The sequence below is a fragment of the Corythoichthys intestinalis genome, chromosome 21, assembly GCF_030265065.1.
Source record: "Corythoichthys intestinalis isolate RoL2023-P3 chromosome 21, ASM3026506v1, whole genome shotgun sequence".
NCBI classification, from domain to species: domain Eukaryota; kingdom Metazoa; phylum Chordata; class Actinopteri; order Syngnathiformes; family Syngnathidae; genus Corythoichthys; species Corythoichthys intestinalis.
Window position 1 is genome coordinate 36696760 of NC_080415.1, and position 19569 is coordinate 36716328.

At 40.2% G+C, this 19569-nt stretch overlaps 1 protein-coding gene across 3 annotated transcripts in view; it reads right to left on the reverse strand.

Annotated features, from left to right (window-relative positions):
- radil2b (Ras association and DIL domains 2b) overlaps positions 1 to 12710 on the reverse strand; it is a 42027-nt gene extending 29317 nt beyond the window's left edge. Inside the window, exons 1-4 of one of the 3 annotated variants that reach the window (XM_057826999.1) lie at positions 12527 to 12707; positions 12153 to 12465; positions 4781 to 4959; positions 542 to 716 (exon numbers count right to left, since the gene is read on the reverse strand). In XM_057826999.1, coding sequence (XP_057682982.1) covers positions 542 to 716; positions 4781 to 4959; positions 12153 to 12274 — 476 coding nt within the window. In that variant the 5' untranslated portion in view covers positions 12275 to 12465; positions 12527 to 12707. Of the gene's footprint in view, positions 1 to 541; positions 717 to 4780; positions 4960 to 12152 lie in introns of all 3 variants that reach the window. The other 2 variants (XM_057826997.1, XM_057827000.1) reach the window with 2 other exon arrangements.
- Between the last annotated feature and the right edge of the window lie 6859 nt (positions 12711 to 19569).

The window sequence follows — 19569 nt, forward strand, 5'->3', positions numbered from 1 at the left end:
AAGAGCACAATTATGGCCTATTAGAGCCTACCATTCTTTAAGTCCGAGGTTCTCTCTAACAACACAGCGATTTAGTCTATTCAATTTTATGAAACAAACTGAAGTTCTACTACATTTTAGCAGCGTATATTCACAGTACAAACATGCAAATGTTGCTCTTCAAGTCGACTTCCACTCGTGTTAATCATCCCGTTACATTTTTGGGGTCTGAAATCCAAGCAAAGCCAAACAGCCGTTTTCTCTCTCTGGGGAGCATTCCTGCCAACACTGGCTGTCTTTCACACAAACTGTGGTTTTGCGCTACATTTTCAAAGCTAGTAAATTGACTATTTGGCACGCGTACACACCATGTGCGCGACGCTGCGATTTTAACGCAGTGGATAGAACATTTAGTGTTGTGCCGTTTATTAAGTATAAACATATGTCCATGCCTGACTGGTTTTATATACAAATTGTTCGTAGCAATAACATAAAAAACAGGAAGTATGAACAAACAATTAGAAACACATATGGCAAACAGACATGGACAAAATTCCCTCACCTTTCTAGGGCCTCTTTGACCAGCTCCTTCGCACTGGAATGCGTGGTGGCCAAGACACTCTTATAGTGAGCTCCTTTGCAGATTTCACTTCCGAATATCTTTAAGATCCCAGGAGCACTTAACTGATTTGACAGCTCGGATGGATCGTCCACGCTTTCGGCGTCGACAATGCTCGCTGTCATCGAGAAAACAATAGAGACAAACAATATTGAAGACACATTTAAAGTAGCAATCGTAAGTATTCACTAGAGGTCGACCGATATTTCGGCCGGCCGATATACAGTATATAAGGGAAAAAAAAAAAACACTAAAAAACCCTCACTTTTCAATGGATGTAAAAGAGCCGAGCTGGACATAAATGGATTTCGTTCGTGACATAATTTGTCGGATGAAACTTAACTCATTCACTCCCAGCCACTTTCACCGGTGCAACCCCCTTTCGCTCCCGGCCGTTTTACTGGATTTTGACTGATTTTGCAAGGCCCACAGAAAATTCTGTTCTATTGCTAAATAAACATGGAACCCACCAAAAGAAAGATTAGACTTCTTTCAGCAGGAAAAAAAAGTAAGTTCATCTTTTTCCATTCTTTAGAAATCAGCATTAGAAAATAGCTCAGTTTGAGCAATTTTCCCATTTCTGATGAAAAAACTGAGAAATTGAGTTTTTTGTGAAAACATACATTTCAAACATAACTTTGACTTTAACACAGCTATTTTTTGCTTTGTGACATCCCAAACATCTGAATAATGTTTTCTTTTTACAAAATAACATAAACAACGAGACAAATAGAGCTTTTGATAGCAAAGTAACCATTTATTTACACATAACTAACTGAGAGATGACGCTGTTGTGGCGGCGACAGCCGGGTAAACTTTTCCCTCATCGTCGCCTGTCTCATAAAGATGGATTTTTTTGAGTCCCTGCAGGGTCTGCTCAGCGAGCAGCACGGACTCAACGGCATCGTCCGCTGCACTGGTGGTCTCGGTCGTTCCGCTCGGTCGTCCAGCGCCTGGCATCCCGGGCGTCGTCTAGGTTGTTCTGCTCAGTCGTCCACCGCCTGGCATCCTGGACGCCATTCGGTCGTCTTCCGCCGGCGCCCCGGCCGTGCGGCCCAACCATTCGTTGCCGTTGAATTGGGTTGCGGATCTTACCAAATGCGCTACTGCCCTCCAGTGGCCAGTTTTATTGCTTTGAAATGGATTCTCAGCCTTGTGCTTTGGAGCTAAATTAAATCAGAACCCAGAGATGTCTTTTCTATTAAAAAAAAACGTAAAAGACATATAAATACGTCTTTGGGATACTGAAACAATTAAAAATAGAACGTATTTACACGTTTTTGGTTGCAAATGAGTTAATGACATCTGTGCTTGATTTTGTGTCTGGTGAACCATTTCTGTGTAGATTTGGCCATATGTTTAGGATTATTGTCTTGCTGAAAGACCCAGTGACGACCCATCTTCAGCTTTCGGGCAGAGGGCAACAGATTTTGATTTAAAATGTCCTGGTATTTCAAAGCATTCATGATGCCATGCACCCTAACAAGGTTCCCAGAGCCCTTGGAAGCGAAACAGCCCCACAACATCACTGACTACCTCCAAACTTCACAGTGGGTATGAGGTGCTTTTCAGCTTGCACATCTTTCGTGGCACACCAGACTCACTTAGGCTACGTTCACACTACAGGTCTTAATGCACGAATCCGATTTTTTCGTGTTTTTCCGACTCGAGTGAGGCATTAACTTGACGGTCTGAACGTGACAAGTCGCATAGAACGGGACCATTTCAAATCCGATCTGGGTCACTTTCGTATGTGGTCTAAATCCGATCTGGGCCACATTTTCCCAGACTGTCGCGGCGGTCTGTACTGTCCAGTCCCGCAAATCGGATTTAATGCAGCAATTACGTCATCAAATAGCGAGAGAGTCCGTACCGTAACGATGCACCTGTGCGTTATTAGCGCCTAGCTTGCAGTGAACACGGCTTTTGAGGAAGAGCTGAGCTTGACAACAGTCATAAAAAATAAAAATGGGTTGAGGATAAGCCTGAGAATGCTCAGTTTTCTCTCTGTTCCAAGTGAGCAATATTTCAACATTGCCTCCACGGCCGAGAGTCGGGACAAACTCCCCGTATGTGTGTGTGACGTGCACGGACAGTGCGTGCATGCTATCGATCCATATAAACTTTGAATATAAGCCTAAACGGGGACTATTTATGTCTGTTATTTGTGTCCACCTTTTGAAAAGCAAAATATGATATCCCTAGAATGACGGATGACGTGTGTCATTTGTTTTGATGCTTCTGCGCATGCGGGTCTTCTTGCTTAGCGCGTGTCGGACTGTGAATTAGTGCGCATGCATAATACTTGAACGGTCTCAATGGATAAAGGCAGTCTGAACGGGCACGCCAAAAAAACGGATATGACAAAAAATCGGATTCGTGCATTAAGACCTGTAGTATGAACGTAGCCTTAGAGTGTTTGTTGCCAAAAAGCTCAATCTTGGTCTCACACAAAAATACACACGGTCCCAGGCTTCAACTTGGACCGTGTGCTTTGGTCAGATGAGACCATGTTATATTACCATGTTTCACCCATAAAATCCCCCCCAAAATCCAGCTGTGGACATTCATAGCTGTTTCTTGATTCTCAGTGATACATGTTACATGGAGTTTTTGGATCCAAACAAGATAAGTACGCGATAATATCTCATTAAAATTGTGGCGTCTTTATTTCTGCTCTCGCGTGCTCTCACCTCCAGATTGGGTTTCGCTGTTTAAAAACAACTTTTTTTCTAAAAATGCCCTCCTGTTCAAAATGTTTCTTCCCCCAGAAAATTGAGATTTCAAGCTTTCCAATGATGTATCACGTGTGCATATCTGACAATTTTGAAATTTGGCCAGATTTGGGGTTTCAGAGCGGAACTTCAAGTCACCTGAGTGTTTTCCGCCATATAAAAATTCTTAGCAAGAGCATCACGATAACCTTTTGGGATACAAAGTACCATGATTAAGAAAAACCACGGATTTAGAGACTTCAATTAACCTAATGCATGTTTCTGAACAGTGGGAACTTTCCTGAACGATATTGGAAAAAACTATAGTTGCGATTTTTTGGGGGGTTTGCGATATATTGCAATATTATATTGCGATATTTTTTAAAAATCATATATATTTTTAAAGAAATTTTCACTTGATGACTTGAATAGCTGTTTGGAAAGACTTTGGATGACTCACCATCACCACAGTGTACAGTGATCCCTCGTTTTTCGCGGTTAATGGGGACCACAACCCGCCGCGATAAGTGAAAAACCGCGAAGTAGCGCACACCAATTTTTTTTTTTTTTTTTTTGTGCGTATGTTTTTTGTGCTCAGTGTATTTATTCAGATTTAGCATTGGAAAGAGATACATATAAGACATGTTTTTTCTCACTTTTTCCCCCAAAGTGATTTAAAAAATGTATGTAAAATATTTTTTAAGCACTTCAAATGTCAAAACTATGATCAGTTTTAAACATAACTGTCCAACCAAATCATTTTTGAACAAGAATAAAGTACTGTAGTAGATAAATGCTTGGCTTTATTAAATGTTTCTGCTTATCTACCTTAGCTGTGACCTTTGGAGTGACATGTAGAAATTTCAAACTCCTCATGATCACTTCTGGCATCTATATGGCTCCAACATCTCCATACACACACATATTCATTCCAGCGCGGCTTCCTTGCAGAAACTGTTTAACAAGTTAAACGATGATTGACAGATGCCAGTGTGAAGTCTGCTTCTTTGGCCAGATCAAAGCCATCGTTAACTTTAATAAGCAAGAACCGCAGTGACTGAGAGGAACAAGGGGCTGGGGGAGGGAGGGTGTGAGGCAGTGTACAGAGTAGAAATCAAGGCGTATATGGATAAAAAAAAAAAAAAAACTATCGCACATGCTTGCGATGGGACTATCGCGCACGCGCACATCGCGATGAAAACGATATATCGTTCAGGCTTAGTGGGAATAATCCAAAGTACAGCAAACCCACAAAAGAAAGAGGAATAACATGCAAACTCCACACAGGAAGGGCCGAACTCAGATTCAAGCAGCAGATGTGCTAACCACTGGTTCAAAGTCCTGCCAGCTTTGAAATATCTCTAAATAAACACTGCTTTAACTGATGCACTTGCCAATATGTTACCCCAAAAAAGCCCCTGGACATTAACACTGGAAATAAATAAAAGAATTTACTGAACCGACATACCGCTTCCTTTCCCGATTTGGGTGGACACGGCCATGGGGAGCGAGCCAGAGGCGGCGCCGCGAAGGAAGACTCCTGAGAGGCGGTTAGTGTGGTGACGGATGCGGCTCTTGCAAGGCTGCCTGAAAGCCACAGCCTCGGCTGACCTGCCAGTAGATGAACTGCCAGTAGACGAACTCGACCTGAAAACGTGTAGAGACAAAGGCAATAAATCCCCTGAAATAAATAAACTGGAACGATAGAGACATCAAACGTGAACAAATCAAGACATGTAGCTAATGTTATATATAAATAAATGTTATCTTTGAGCTATAAATAAGATCATACATACAATACAAGGCTTACTCTCTTTTCACCACTCTCCTCTCAGTTGTCAGAATACTTGAATGAAATCATAAAGGTTTTTTTTTTTTTTTTGCACCAGTGGGCAAGCTTGTAAGCTTCTTACCGCTGTGGTTCAAAGGTTCTTTGCTCCTTTACCCCATTGTTTGGATCTAGAATTGTTCACATTTGAAGAAAAAAAAGTTGAATCTAAAAATGAAGCATTCGCATTAAGGATTCGACATCAACAAATGACAAATAATGATGTTGTTGTTGATGAAGTTTCAGGTCTACACAGCAAAATCACGAGCGCAAACTTCCCCAATTCCTTTCACGCTTATGGAGGGTGATGCCATTGACGTCCATGGACGTCCAAATTTCCCATTCTTTTCTAATGGCATTTAATTATGTTTTTTCATTTTATTGATGCCAATGTACTTGGATTCCATTGACGCCTATCTAAGTTGATACCATGGACGTCCAAAAATTTTCCAGTTCATTTTCAATGGTAATTTTTTTTTTCTCCAAATCAACAGATAATGACTAGATATCAATACGACGTGTCCCCCAAACTTCCCCAATTCTATTGAAGCTTATGAAGGATGCCACCATTGACGGCCATCGACGTCCAAACTTCCATTCATTTCCAATGGCATTTCAGCATGCTTTTTTCATTTAATTGATGCCAATGTACTTGGATTTCATTGACGCCTATGTAAGTTGATACCATTGACGTCCATGGACGTCCAAATTTTTTCCCATTCATTTTCAATGGCAAAAAAAACAATATCCCCAAATCAACAGGAAATGACCAGATATCAATAGGATGTGTACCCCAAATGTCCCCGATTGCATTGACGCTTATGGAGGGTGCTGCCATTGACGTCCATGGACGTCCAAATTTCCCATTCATTTCTAATGGCATTTAATTATGTTTTGTCATTTTATTGATGCCAATGTACTTAGATTCCATTGACGCCTATCTAAGTTGATACCATGGACGTCCAATTTTTTTCCCATTCATTTTCAATGGCAAAAAAAACAATTTCCCCAAATCAACAGATAATGACTAGATATCAATACGACGTGTCCCCCAAACTTCCCCAATTCTATTGAAGCTTATGAAGGGTGCCACCATTGACGGCTATGGACGTCCAAACTTCCCATTCATTTCTAATGGCATTTAATTATGTTTTTTCATTTTATTGATGCCAATGTACTTAGATTCCATTGACGCCTATCTAAGTTGCTACCACTGACGTCCATGGACGTCCAAATTTTTTCCCATTCATTTTCAATGGCAAAAAAAACAATTTCCCCAAATCAACAGATAATGACTAGATATCAATACGACGTGTCCCCCAAACTTCCTCAATTCTATTGAAGCTTATGAAGGGTGTCACCATTGACGGCCATGAACGTCCAAACTTCCCATTCATTTCCAATGGCATTTTAGCATGCTTTTTTTCATTTAATTGAGGTACTTGGATTCCATTGACGCCTATGTAAGTTGATACCATTGACGTCCATGGACGTCCAAATTTTTTCCCATTCATTTTTAATGGCAAAAAAACCAATATCCCCAAATCAACAGGAAATGATCAGATATCAATAGGATGTGTACCCCAAATGTCCCCGATTGCATTGACGCTTATGGAGGGTGCTGCCATTGACGGACATGGAAGTCCAAGTCTCCCAATCATTTCTAATGGCATTTACTTTGTTTAATTCCATTGACTGGCATTATTGTCCATTCTATTGCTACGCCTGAGTGGGGCTAAGATCTGTATCTCCACTGAGGAAAGACCCAGGTGTAATTTCTCCCGAAATTGCAGTTTCTAGTTTAAAGTGCATGTGACACGAAAAAGCATGTTTATTTCATGATAAACGCGGTATTTTATGCTCCTGAATGATATGGACCGCTTGGATGTGTGTGGAAGCGATCGCTATATTTATTTAGTTTTTTTAATCCCGCGCCATGAAACTGAGTGACTTCCGGCTTCGGTCTTGCATTGAGGAGGAGGGCGCTGTGACGTGCACGGGAGAAGGAGTCCTCTTCACTATACAGCCGTACTGTTGTGTATGAGGACTAAGGATTCAGCTGATTTTGCGGATAAATACGTTTATTTTTCGCATCACAGCAGCCAAACGGCTGCAGAAAAATCTTGCTGTATGAGGGAGAGGCGTGTGTGCCTTTTTGGAGTTTCAAAAGGTTCCCATTCACCGTGGATATTGGCCAAAAAAAGCCCTACTACTGTGGGACCATTGGACTTACGAGGAAGTGAGTAAACATCTTGTTTTGTATTATGTCAAATACGAATACAGCGATTACAAAGTAAACACTACAAACTTTCTTTAAATAAAGGACTACTTACGTTTGATCATTGATAGGTATGTAAAAAGCTCTCCTCATGAACATTAGCTGCACGTTAGCTGCACAACAACTGCATCCGCCCTCCTCCGGGGAACGAACTGTAAATTGCTCTCCGCCGGGCGATTTGCCGATTCGGCAAAGACAATTGACAACCCAGTCCTCATGTCAAATAATCCGGGCTAGTTATATGTGATTTTCCTCTTCGAAGACTTTGAAACATCACTCGGTTCGGGTTAGCATGTCGGCTAGCTGTCACGCCTTTTGGTTCGTTTACATTCCCCAAAGCCGGGGAAGGGAAATGACATATGTCCGAATTAGGTGTCATAAAATATCGTTCGGGCGGTGCGACAGTAAAGGTGAAGTCGACAGTTTTGACCATTACGGAGTAATTTTGCCATGTTGTCCTGAGTAAGTGCATTTTTATTATTTCATATTCCATTTAGCGCAAGACTGTTATTTGTCATGACCATGCCATTTATTTAGCAATTGGGGAAAATACTTGGATAAAAAGAATATCCTGTAAAAATATTGAAGTAAAAAGACAAAAACAATGGCATTTTGCAGCTCTCTTTGTCGTGTTTTCCTCGTAGTGAATAGTTCCCCCTCGACGGGCTGACTGGTGCTTCTCAAGCCATTTATTTAGCTATTGGGAAAAAATACTTAGATAAAAAGAATATACTGTAAAAATATTGGAATAGAGAGACTGAAACAATTACATTTTGCGGCTCTCTTCGTCACGTTTATCTCATTCTGAATAATTCCCCCTCAATGGGTTGAATAGTAAAACCGATGAGCCCAGTCTCCCGCGGACGTCATCCACCTGTTGGGGACACTAGAGCCCTATAATGGTAGGCGTGGCTCTAGACTAATTTCTGGTCATCTGCGCTTTGCTAAATTGTTGTATATAGTCGAATCGTCTCAAAATATGATTCTAATTCACATAATAATGCTATTTAGGACTTTTTTTCTCCTGTCGTGTGCTCTTTAGGTCGGAGTTAAAATCCACACTTATTCTGAGTTTACAGTGACCCTTCCCTATTTTATTATAAACATAAATAAATATAGGCAGTATTTTATAGAGTTGTCCCGATCCAATCACGTAGTCGCTCACTCTCGCTCCTGCCGTGGAGTTGCTTATTAAAGTTAGCAATGATTGACAGATGTTAAGTTTTAATCTTGCCAAAGACGCTTGGAAGCCGAAACTTCAAAGTGCCGCATACGTCAATCATCGTTTACCGTGTTAAACAGTTGCTGTGGCAACCCATTGTGTGTAAGTGAGCAGCTTGACCGGATTTAAGTGGACTCACTCAATGAAGCATTTAATAAAGACAAGCATTTTTCTACTTTATTCTTGTTTAAAAATAATTCAGTGGGACAGTAACATGTTTAAAACGTATCGTAATTATTACATTTGAAGTACTTAAAAACCACTTATTAAAAAACATATGCATTTAAGTTTTTTTTTAATTATACTTTGGGAAAAAAGTGAAAAAACACATGTTATATATACAGTGGGGCAAATAAGTATTTAGTCAACCATCAATTGTGCAAGTTCTCCCACTTGAAAATATTAGAGAGGCCTGTAATTGTCAACATGGGTAAACCTCAACCATGAGAGACAGAATGTGGAAGAAAAAAAAAACAAAAAAAAAACCAGAAAATTACATGGTTTGATTTTTAAAGAATTTATTTGCAAATCATGGTGGAAAATAAGTATTTGGTCTATACCAAAAGTTCATCTCAATACTTTGTTATGTACCCTTTGTTGGCAATAACGGAGGCCAAACGTTTTCTGTAACTCTTCCCAAGCTTTTCACACACTGTTGCTGGTATTTTGGCCCATTCCTCCATGCAGACCGCCTCTAGAACAGTGATGTTTTGGGGCTGTCGTTTGGCAACACGGACTTTCAACGCCCTCCTCACCCTGTGGCGTAAAAATGATAACAAGAACGGGGAGCAAAAATCCCAGAACCACACGGGGGGACCTAGTGAATGACCTACAGAGAGCTGGGACCACAGTAACAAAGGTATCAGTAACACAATACGGCGCCAGGGACTCAAATCCTGCACTGCCAGACGTGTCCCCCTGCTGAAGAAAGTACACGTCCAGGCCCGTCTGTGGTTTGCTAAAGAACATTTGGATGATCCAGAAGAGGACTGGGAGAATGTGTTATGGTCAGATGAAACCAAAATAGAACTTTTTGGTAGAAACTCAGGTTCTTTTGTTTGGAGGAAAAAGAATACTGAAATGCACCATACCCACTGTGAAGTATGGGGGAGGAAATATCATGCTTTGGGGCTGTTTTTCTGCAAAGAGACCAGGACAACTGATCTGTGTAAAGGAAAGAATGAATGGTGCCATGTATCGTGAGGTTTTGCGTGAAAATCTCCTTCCGTCAGCAAGGGCATTGAAGATGAGACGTGGCTGGGTCTATCAGCATGACAATGATCCCAAACACACAACCAGGGCAACAAAGGAGTGGCTTCGTAAGAAGCATTTCAAGGTCCTGGAGTAGCCTAGCCAGTCTCCAGATCTCAACCCCATAGAAAATCTGCGGAGGGAGTTGAAGGTCCGTGTTGCCCAATGACAGCCCCAAAACATCACTGCTCTAGAGGAGATCTGCATGGAGGAATGGGCCAAAATACCAGCAACAGTGTGTAAAAAGCTTGTGAAGAGTTACAGAAAATGTTTGGCCTCCGTTATTGCCAACAAAGGGTACATAATAAAGTATTGAGATGAGCTTTTGGTATTGACCAAATACTTATTTTCCACCATGATTTGCAAATAAATTCTTTAAAAATCAAACCATGTAATTTTCTGTTTCAAATAATAATAAACTAATAATGTGATTTTCTGGGGGGGGGGGGGGGGGTTCACATTCTCTCTCTCATGGTTGAGGTTTAACCATGTTGACAATTACAGGCCTCTCTAATATTTTCAATGGGGAGAACTTGCACAATTAGTGGTTGACTAAATACTTATTTGCCCCACCGTGTCAACCAGTCATGGCGCATTGTGTTAATGATACTAGCCTTTGTTACTGTGGTCCCAGCTCTCTGTAGGTCATTCACTAGGTCCCCCCGTGTGGTTCTGGGATTTTTGCTCACCGTTCTTGTTATCATTTTGACGCCACGGGGTGAGATCTTGCACGGAGACCCAGATCGAGGGAGATTATCAGTGGCCTTGTATGTCTTCCATTTTCTAATAATGTCAGGGACGCGGGCAGGCAGGCAGGTTGTGTGGACCCAATTGCAGGGAACAAAAAGCGGCAGGGCAGATGGCGATGAACTTAAAAAACGTTTTAATGATATCTAACAAAAACACAAAGTACAACCAAAACCACTGGGGATCAAAAGGGCAAGATACAAACAAAACTTACTTAAATCGGAGGGACGGATACACGAGGGCTTGGACAGGATCTTGGCTTTGACATTGACATAGACAATGACGCAACAAGGAGTGAAAAGAAACTGGGAGCTTATATACACACACACAGACAAGGGGTAACGACACAATGAGGAACAGGTGAGCACAGGAGGATGCAAGTTCAGAGATAAACTGGGAGAAGGCACGACAGGTGAAATTAATAGGCAATCACAGGGACACACTAGGAGGAAACCAACACAAAACCTAACAAATAATTGCTCCCGCAGTTGATTTCTTTACACCAAGCCTTTTACCTATTGCAGATTCAGTCTTCCCAGCCTGGTGCAGTTCTACAATTTTGTGTCTGGTGTCCTTCGACAGCTCTCTGGTCTTGGCCATAGTGGAGTTTGGAGTGTGACTGACTGAAGCTGTGGACAGTTCTCTCTTATACCGATAATGAGTTAAAACAGGTGCCTTTAATACAGGTAACGTGTGGAGCTTCGTTAGAAGAAGTTAGCCCTCTTTGACAGCCAGAAATCTTGCTTGTGTGTAGGTGACCAAAAACTTATTTTCCACTCTAAATTTGGAAATAAATTCTTTAAAACTCAAACAATGTGATTTTTCCCCCCTACATTCTGTCTCTCATGGTTGAGGTTTACCCATGTTTACCCATGGTAATCTTTTCAAGTAGGAGAACTTGCACAATTGGTGGTTGACTAAATACTTATTTGCCCCATTGTAGAGGTAAACTTTTGGAAAGAGTTCATATTTTAACTCACTGCTACAGTGCATAACATTGGCATTGAGGACCTGGTGGCAATGAATACATACAGTTTGCTTTGATGATGCTAATGATGCTTTGACACGTTTCTGTGCTGTCTATTCATGCATTTTCCATCGCTTGTCATAGCCCTGGACTGGTCGCCAGCCAGTCGTAGGGCAAATCTAGGGCAATACACTCGCCTTAACACATCCGTAGACGAAATTAAATCACTTTATAAATCACTAAATCATTACTCAACCACTAACAAAGCCCTCAGTGACCCTGAATTTAATGTTTTTGAATGTTCTAAAAAAAATACTATTAAAAAAAAAAAAAAAAAAAAGACAAATAAAACACCAAATTTGAACACAACATTCCACACAAAGAGGAAAGATTTGAGGCAGATGTGCTAAAATTATATACAACAACTGTGATGAATCATTACCATCAATATTCCCTTTAATGTTGGGGTTATATATCGCCCATTTATCACGTTTTAAACACAACACACATGCGATTTATGTAATTAAGAATAAAGAGTGCGTCTTACCTTGAACCATCGCTGGATTTTCTCGTCAGCCTCATCAGACGTCTTTTCAAAGAAGACGTTGGAGATGGAGGTAAAGCCCTCAGTGGAAAAGACTGTAATTCCTCATTAGTTCTTAGACTCATATTCTTTCAACTGTTATTCCCGTTAAAAGTGAAACGCTCGTTTTCAAGTCAGCCTGGGTTGCATCATGTCCTTTGAGAGAGCTCAGCTTCATTCCTGAGATGCTTGACGGCGTTCATCTTCTGCCGCACTCCTGCAGATGTTTCTCCACGGACGTTGGAACAGCTGTTCCCACTTCTTTGTATTCAAACTCCTTCAAGATTAAAGCAATCGGTTAATAATATACAGTCACGTGTTTCCAATCATGAACGAACCTGCTTTGCAGATGTAAATCCTCGTTGCAACTGTTTTTTGGGGATGTCAAGTGTGTAAAAAGCACAGAAACTCGCCAAAACATAACCCGCCCATCTACAATTAAAAGTTGAAAATAAGACATTCCTCTTGAATGGGCGGGTCACTGTAGTTTAAAACTGGGTTGTTGTTTTTTTTTTTTTCATTTTACTGCTTACTAAATGCGTAAATGGAAGTATCTTAAAATTATGATTTAAAAGTGTTATTTTTATTTTCTTTGTAATTTATAACAAAAATTAAGAAAATTAAAAATAAACTGTGCTGCAGCGCATGGACACATGAGGAAAATAAGATGTTAAGATTAAATGGACGTGTTTGGTTGTGAAATTTAATGAGAATAATCACATTCTTTTAAATAAAGAGAAAACAAAAGTACTAAGGCGCTGGAATGAATGAAAAATGCAGTACTGTACACGTAGTGTAGAATATAACTGAATCAATGTCGCCATCTAGTGAATGTCTGCAGAACATCAGCTTTGTAAACACAGATGGGAAGTACAGTGATCCCTAGTTTTTCGCGGTTAATGGGAAGGAGGGGGGACCCTTCCCGCGAAAATCTGCTTATTTACATTTAATTTTATTACCATTTTAAAATTTTTTAAAAAATGTGTTCAATGTATTTATTCAGATTTAACAGGATTGGAAAAAGATACATAATAGACATGTTTTTTCCCCTTTTTTCCCCCCAATGTGTACCGGTACTTAAAAAAATAAATGAAAACCCTTATATGTATATGTTATCTTATATGTGTATGCATATTTTAATCAATGGTTTTAAGCACTGCAAATGTAATAATTATGATATAAATGAGATATATTTAAAAGAAAACAATGATTTGTACATGTACACATGCATATATCTTAACACTTTTACATACAATACTGTATTTATTTATTTCTAATTGAAAAAATCCATGATGGACTGAGGGCGCAAAGTTTGAAACGTGAAGTACCAACGGATCACTGTACAGTGATGAGATCCATATAAAAGAAAATTGATTTGTACATGTATACATGCATAAATCTTAACATTTTAAAATAAAATACAGTATTTTTTTTTTAATTGAAAAAAATCTGCGATGAACTAAGGGCGCAAAGTTTGAAATGCAAAGTAGCAAGTGATCACTGCAAGAGCGTAGGTTTCCATAGGGACGGTAGGGACATAAACAGGGGTGAAAGTGGGCCAGAACGGTCAGGAACGCAGTTCCGGTATAAGATTCAGGGCGGGAATGCTGTTATGGTACACGGTGCTTTGATTCCAAAAATATGACGGCAGCTGTCAAAAACCCTATGTAAAAAAAAAAAATCCTAAACTGCCACACATGTATTTCATCTCCAAGAAGAAAACAATCTACCAACATCAGATTCACATACACACGTGTTAACAACCAGCATAATAAAGTGCTTGTGTAGCGTAATCCGTTTCCACCGATATTTATTACCTTGGTCTTTCTGAAGGAAAGAACAAGGTTATGTTGTTGTACAACTTTATTACCTTGGTCTTTCTGAAAGAAAGAACAAGGTATTGTTATTGTGCAACTTTATTGTACTTATTATTTATTCATCTTATTCTCCGCGTTTTTTTGAGCCAACGCACAGCCCAAACCGTAGCACCGATCGGCACAGTTCAAGTATCGGCACGACCGGAATTTTCGCGTGACGATGGGAATTTTTCAAACCGCCACGAAAAATTTTCCGTTCGCCCGTAAACGGCAATTTTCCGAAAAATAAAAAAAGTTTCAAAATGTATCTAGTCCTACAATTTTTGACCAAATCACATAATTTGGCCATCAAAAATTCCGGGACGGTGAGGGGCATAAAAGTTGTATACAGAATTTGGCAAAAATTTACGGTTCCCCGGAAATTTGCCAAAAACTTTCCTATTCATTTTGAATGGAAAAAAAACGCGCGCTTCACAGCCCGAACCGTTAGACCGATCGGCACCGTTCAAGTATCGGCACGACCGGAATTTTCGCGTGACACAGGAAACTTTACAAATGGCCCCGCAAATTTTTCCGTTCGTCCGTAAACGGCAATTTTCCGTGAAAAAAAAAAAAGTTTCAAAATGTATCTAGTCCTACAATTTTTGACCAAATCAAATAATTTGGGCATCAAAAATTCCGGGACGGTGAGGGGCATAAAAGTTGTATACAGAATTTGGAAAAAAATTACGCTTCCTCGGAAATTTGCCAAAAACTATCCCATTCATTTCGAATGGGAAAAGTCCCATTCACTTCCAATGGGATTTCCAATGGAATTTACATTGCATTGATGCCATTGACGGCCATGCATGTCGAATCTACTGATGCCAATGTACTTGGATTCAATTGACTATATAGATGTCGATGCCATTGACTGCCATGGACGTCCAAAATTTTTCCCATTCATTTTCAATGGGGAAAAAACAAAATTACCCCAAATCAACAGAAAATGACCAGATATCAATAGGACGTGTCCCCCAAACTTCCCCAATTCCATTGACGCTTATGAAGGGTGCCGCCATTGACTTCCATGGACGTCCAAAATTTTTCCCATTCATTTTCAATGGGGAAAAAACTAAATTTCTCCAAATCAACAGAAAATGACCAGATATCAATAGGACGTATATCCCAAACGTCCCCAATTATATTGACGCTTATGGGGGGTGCTGCCATTGACGTCCATGGACGTCCAAAATTTTACCCATTCATTTTCAATGGGAATTTTTTTTTTTTCCCCAAATCAACAGAAAATGACTAGATATCAATAGGACCTGTCCCCCAAATGTCCCCGATTGCATTGCTGCTTATGGAGGGTGATGCCATTGACGTCCAGGGACGTCCAAACTTCCCATTCATTACCAATGGCATTTCTTCATGTTTGTTCATTCTTTTGATGCTAATGTACTTGGATTCCATTGACGCTTATGTAAGTTGATACCATTGACGTCCATGGACGTCCAAAATTTTACCCATTCATTTTCAATGGGATTTTTTTTTTTTTCCCCAAATCAACAGAAAATGACTAGATATCAATAGGACCTGTCCCCCAAATGACCCCGATTGCATTGCTGCTTATGGAGGGGGATGCCATTGACGTCCAGGGACGTCCAAACTTCCCATTCATTTCCAATGGCATTTCTTCATGTTTGTTCATTCTTTTGATGCCAATGTACTTGGATTCCATTGACGCTTATGTAAGTTGATACCATTGACGTCCATGGACGTCCAAAATTTTTCCCATTCATTTTCAATGGGAATTTTTTTTTTTTCCCAAATCAACAGAAAATGACTAGATATCATTAGGACGTGTCCCCCAAATGTCCCCGATTGCATTGCCGCTTATGGGGGGTGATGCCATTGACGTCCATGGACGTCCAAACTTCCCATTCATTTCCAAAGGCATTTCTTCATGTTTGTTCATTCTATTGATGCCAATGTACTTGGATTCCATTGACGCTTATGTAAGTTGATACCATTGACGTCCATGGACGTCCAAAATTTTTCCCATTCATTTTCAATGGGAATTTTTTTTTTTTTTCCCAAATCAACAGAAAATGACTAGATATCATTAGGACGTGTCCCCCAAACTTCCCCGATTCCATTAACAATTATGAAAGGTGCCGCCATTGACGTCCATGGACGTCCAATTCTCCCATTCATTTCTAACGGCTTTTACTTTGTTTTTTGCCAATGACTGGCATTATGATCCATTCTATTGATAGACCTAAGTGGGGCTAAGATCTGTATCTCCACAGAGGAAAGACCAAGGTGTGTAATTTCTCCCGAAATTGCAGTTTCTAGTTATTATTATTATTATTCAATAATTCTCCGCGTTTTTTTGAGCCAACGCACAGCCCAAACCGTAGCACCGATCGGCACCGTTGAAGTATCGGCACGACCGGATTTTTCGCGTGACGATGGGAATTTTTCAAACCGCCACGAAAAATTTTCCGTTCGCCCGTAAACGGCAATTTTCCGAAAAATAAAAAAAGTTTCAAAATGTATCTAGTCCTACAATTTTTGACCAAATCACATAATTTGGGCATCAAAAATTCCGGGACGGTGAGGGGCATAAAAGTTGTATACAGAATTTGGCAAAAATTTACGGTTCCCCGGAAATTTGCCAAAAACTTTCCAATTCATTTTGAATGGAAAAAAAACGCGCGCTTCACAGCCCGAACCGTTAGACCGATCGGCACCGTTCAAGTATCGGCACGACCGGAATTTTCGCGTGACACAGGAAACTTTACAAATGGCCCCGAAAATTTTTCCGTTCGTCCGTAAACGGCAATTTTCCGTGAAAAAAAAAAAAGTTTCAAAATGTATCTAGTCCTACAATTTTTGACCAAATCACATAATTTGGGCATCAAAAATTCCGGGACGGTGAGGGGCATAAAAGTTGTATACAGAATTTGGAAAAAAATTACGCTTCCTCGGAAATTTGCCAAAAACTATCTCATTCATTTCGAATGGGAAAAGTCCCATTCACTTCCAAAGGGATTTCCAATGGAATTTACATTGCATTGATGCCATTGACGGCCATGCATGTCGAATCTACTGATGCCAATGTACTTGGATTCAATTGATTATATGGATGTCGATGCCATTGACGGCCATGGACGTCCAAAATTTTTCCCATTCATTTTCAATGGGGAAAAAACAAAATTACCCCAAATCAACAGAAAATGACCAGATATCAATAGGACGTGTCCCCCAAACTTCCCCAATTCCATTGACGCTTATGAAGGGTGCCGCCATTGACTTACATAGACGTCCAAAATTTTTCCCATTCATTTTCAATGGGGAAAAAACTACATTTCTCCAAATCAACAGAAAATGACCAGATATCAATAGGACGCATACCCCAAACGTCCCCAACTCCATTGACGCTTATGGGGGGTGCTGCCATTGACGTCCATGGACGTCCAAAATTTTACCCATTCATTTTCAATGGGAAATTTTTTTTTTTCCCCAAATCAACAGAAAATGACTAGATATCAATAGGACGTGTCCCCCAAATGTCCCCAATTGCATTGCTGCTTATGGAGGGTGATGCCATTGACGTCCAGGGACGTCCAAACTTCCCATTTATTCCAATGGCATTTCTTCATGTTTGTTCATTCTATTGATGCCAATGTACTTAGATTCCATTGACGCTTATGTAAGTTGAAACCATTGACGTCCATAGACGTCCAAAATTTTTCCCATTCATTTTCAATGGGAAATTTTTTTTTTTTCCCCAAATCAACAGAAAATGACTAGATATCATTAGGACGTGTCCCCCAAATGTCCCCGATTGCATTGCCGCTTATGGAGGGTGATGCCATTGACGTTCATGGACGTCCAAACTTCCCATTAAATCCCAATGGCATTTCTTCATGTTTGTTCATTCTATTGATGCCAATGTACTTGGTATCCATTGACGCTTATGTAAGTTGATACCATTGACGTCCATGGACGTCCAAAATTTTTCCCATTCATTTTCAATGGGAATTTTTTTTTTTTCCCCAAATCAACAAAAAATGACCAGATATCAATAGGACGTGTCCCCCAAACTTCCCCAATTCCATTGACGCTTATGGAGGGTGCCGCCATTGACGGCTATGGAAGTCCAAATTTCCCATTCATTTCTAATGGCATTTAATTATGTTTTTTCATTCTATTGATGCCGATGTACTTGGATTCCATTGACGCCTATGTAAGTTGATACCATTGACGTGCATGGACGTCCAAAAATTTTCCCATTCATTTTCAATGGGAATTTTTTTTTTTTTCCCAAATCAACAAAAAATGACCAGATATCAATAGGACGTGTCCCCCAAATGTCCCCGATTGCATTGCCGCTTATGGGGGGTGATGCCATTGACGTCCATGGACGTCCAAACTTCCCATTCATTTCCAAAGGCATTTCTTCATGTTTGTTCATTCTATTGATGCCAATGTACTTGGATTCCATTGACGCTTATGTAAGTTGATACCATTGACGTCCATGGACGTCCAAAAATTTTCCCATTCATTTTCAATGGGAATTTTTTTTCCCCCCCAAATCAACAGGAAATGACCAGATATCAATAGGACGTGTCCCCCAAATGTCCCCGATTGCATTGCTGCTTATGGAGGGTGATGCCATTGACGTCCAGGGACGTCCAAACTTCCCATTCATTTCCAATGGCATTTCTTCATGTTTGTTCATTCTTTTGATGCCAATGTACTTGGATTCCATTGACGCTTATGTAAGTTTATACCATTGACGTCCATGGACGTCCAAAATTTTTCCCATTCATTTTCAATGGGAATTTTTTTTTTTTTCCCCAAATCAACAGAAAATGACTAGATATCAATAGGACGTTTCCCCCAAATGTTCCCGATTGCATTGCTGCTTATGGAGGGTGATGCCATTGACGTCCACGGACGTCCAAACTTCCCATTCATTTCCAATGGCATTTCTTCATGTTTGTTCATTCTATTGATGCCAATGTACTTGGATTCCATTGACGCTTATGTAAGTTGATACCATTGACGTCCATGGACGTCCAAAATTTTTCCCATTCATTTTCAATGGGAATTTTTTTTTTTTCCCCAAATCAACAGAAAATGACTAGATATCATTAGGACGTGTCCCCCAAATGTCCCCGATTGCATTGCCGCTTATGGGGGGTGATGCCATTGACGTCCATGGACGTCCAAACTTCCCATTAAATACCAATGGCATTTCTTCATGTTTGTTCATTCTTTTGATGCCAATGTACTTGGATTCCATTGACGCTTATGTAAGTTTATACCATTGACGTCCATGGACGTCCAAAATTTTTCCCATTCATTTTCAATGGGAATTTTTTTTTTTTCCCCAAATCAAAAGAAAATGACTAGATATCAATAGGACGTTTCCCCCAAATGTGCCCGATTGCATTGCTGCTTATGGAGGGTGATGCCATTGACGTCCACGGACGTCCAAACTTCCCATTCATTTCCAATGGCATTTCTTCATGTTTGTTCATTCTATTGATGCCAGTGTACTTGGATTC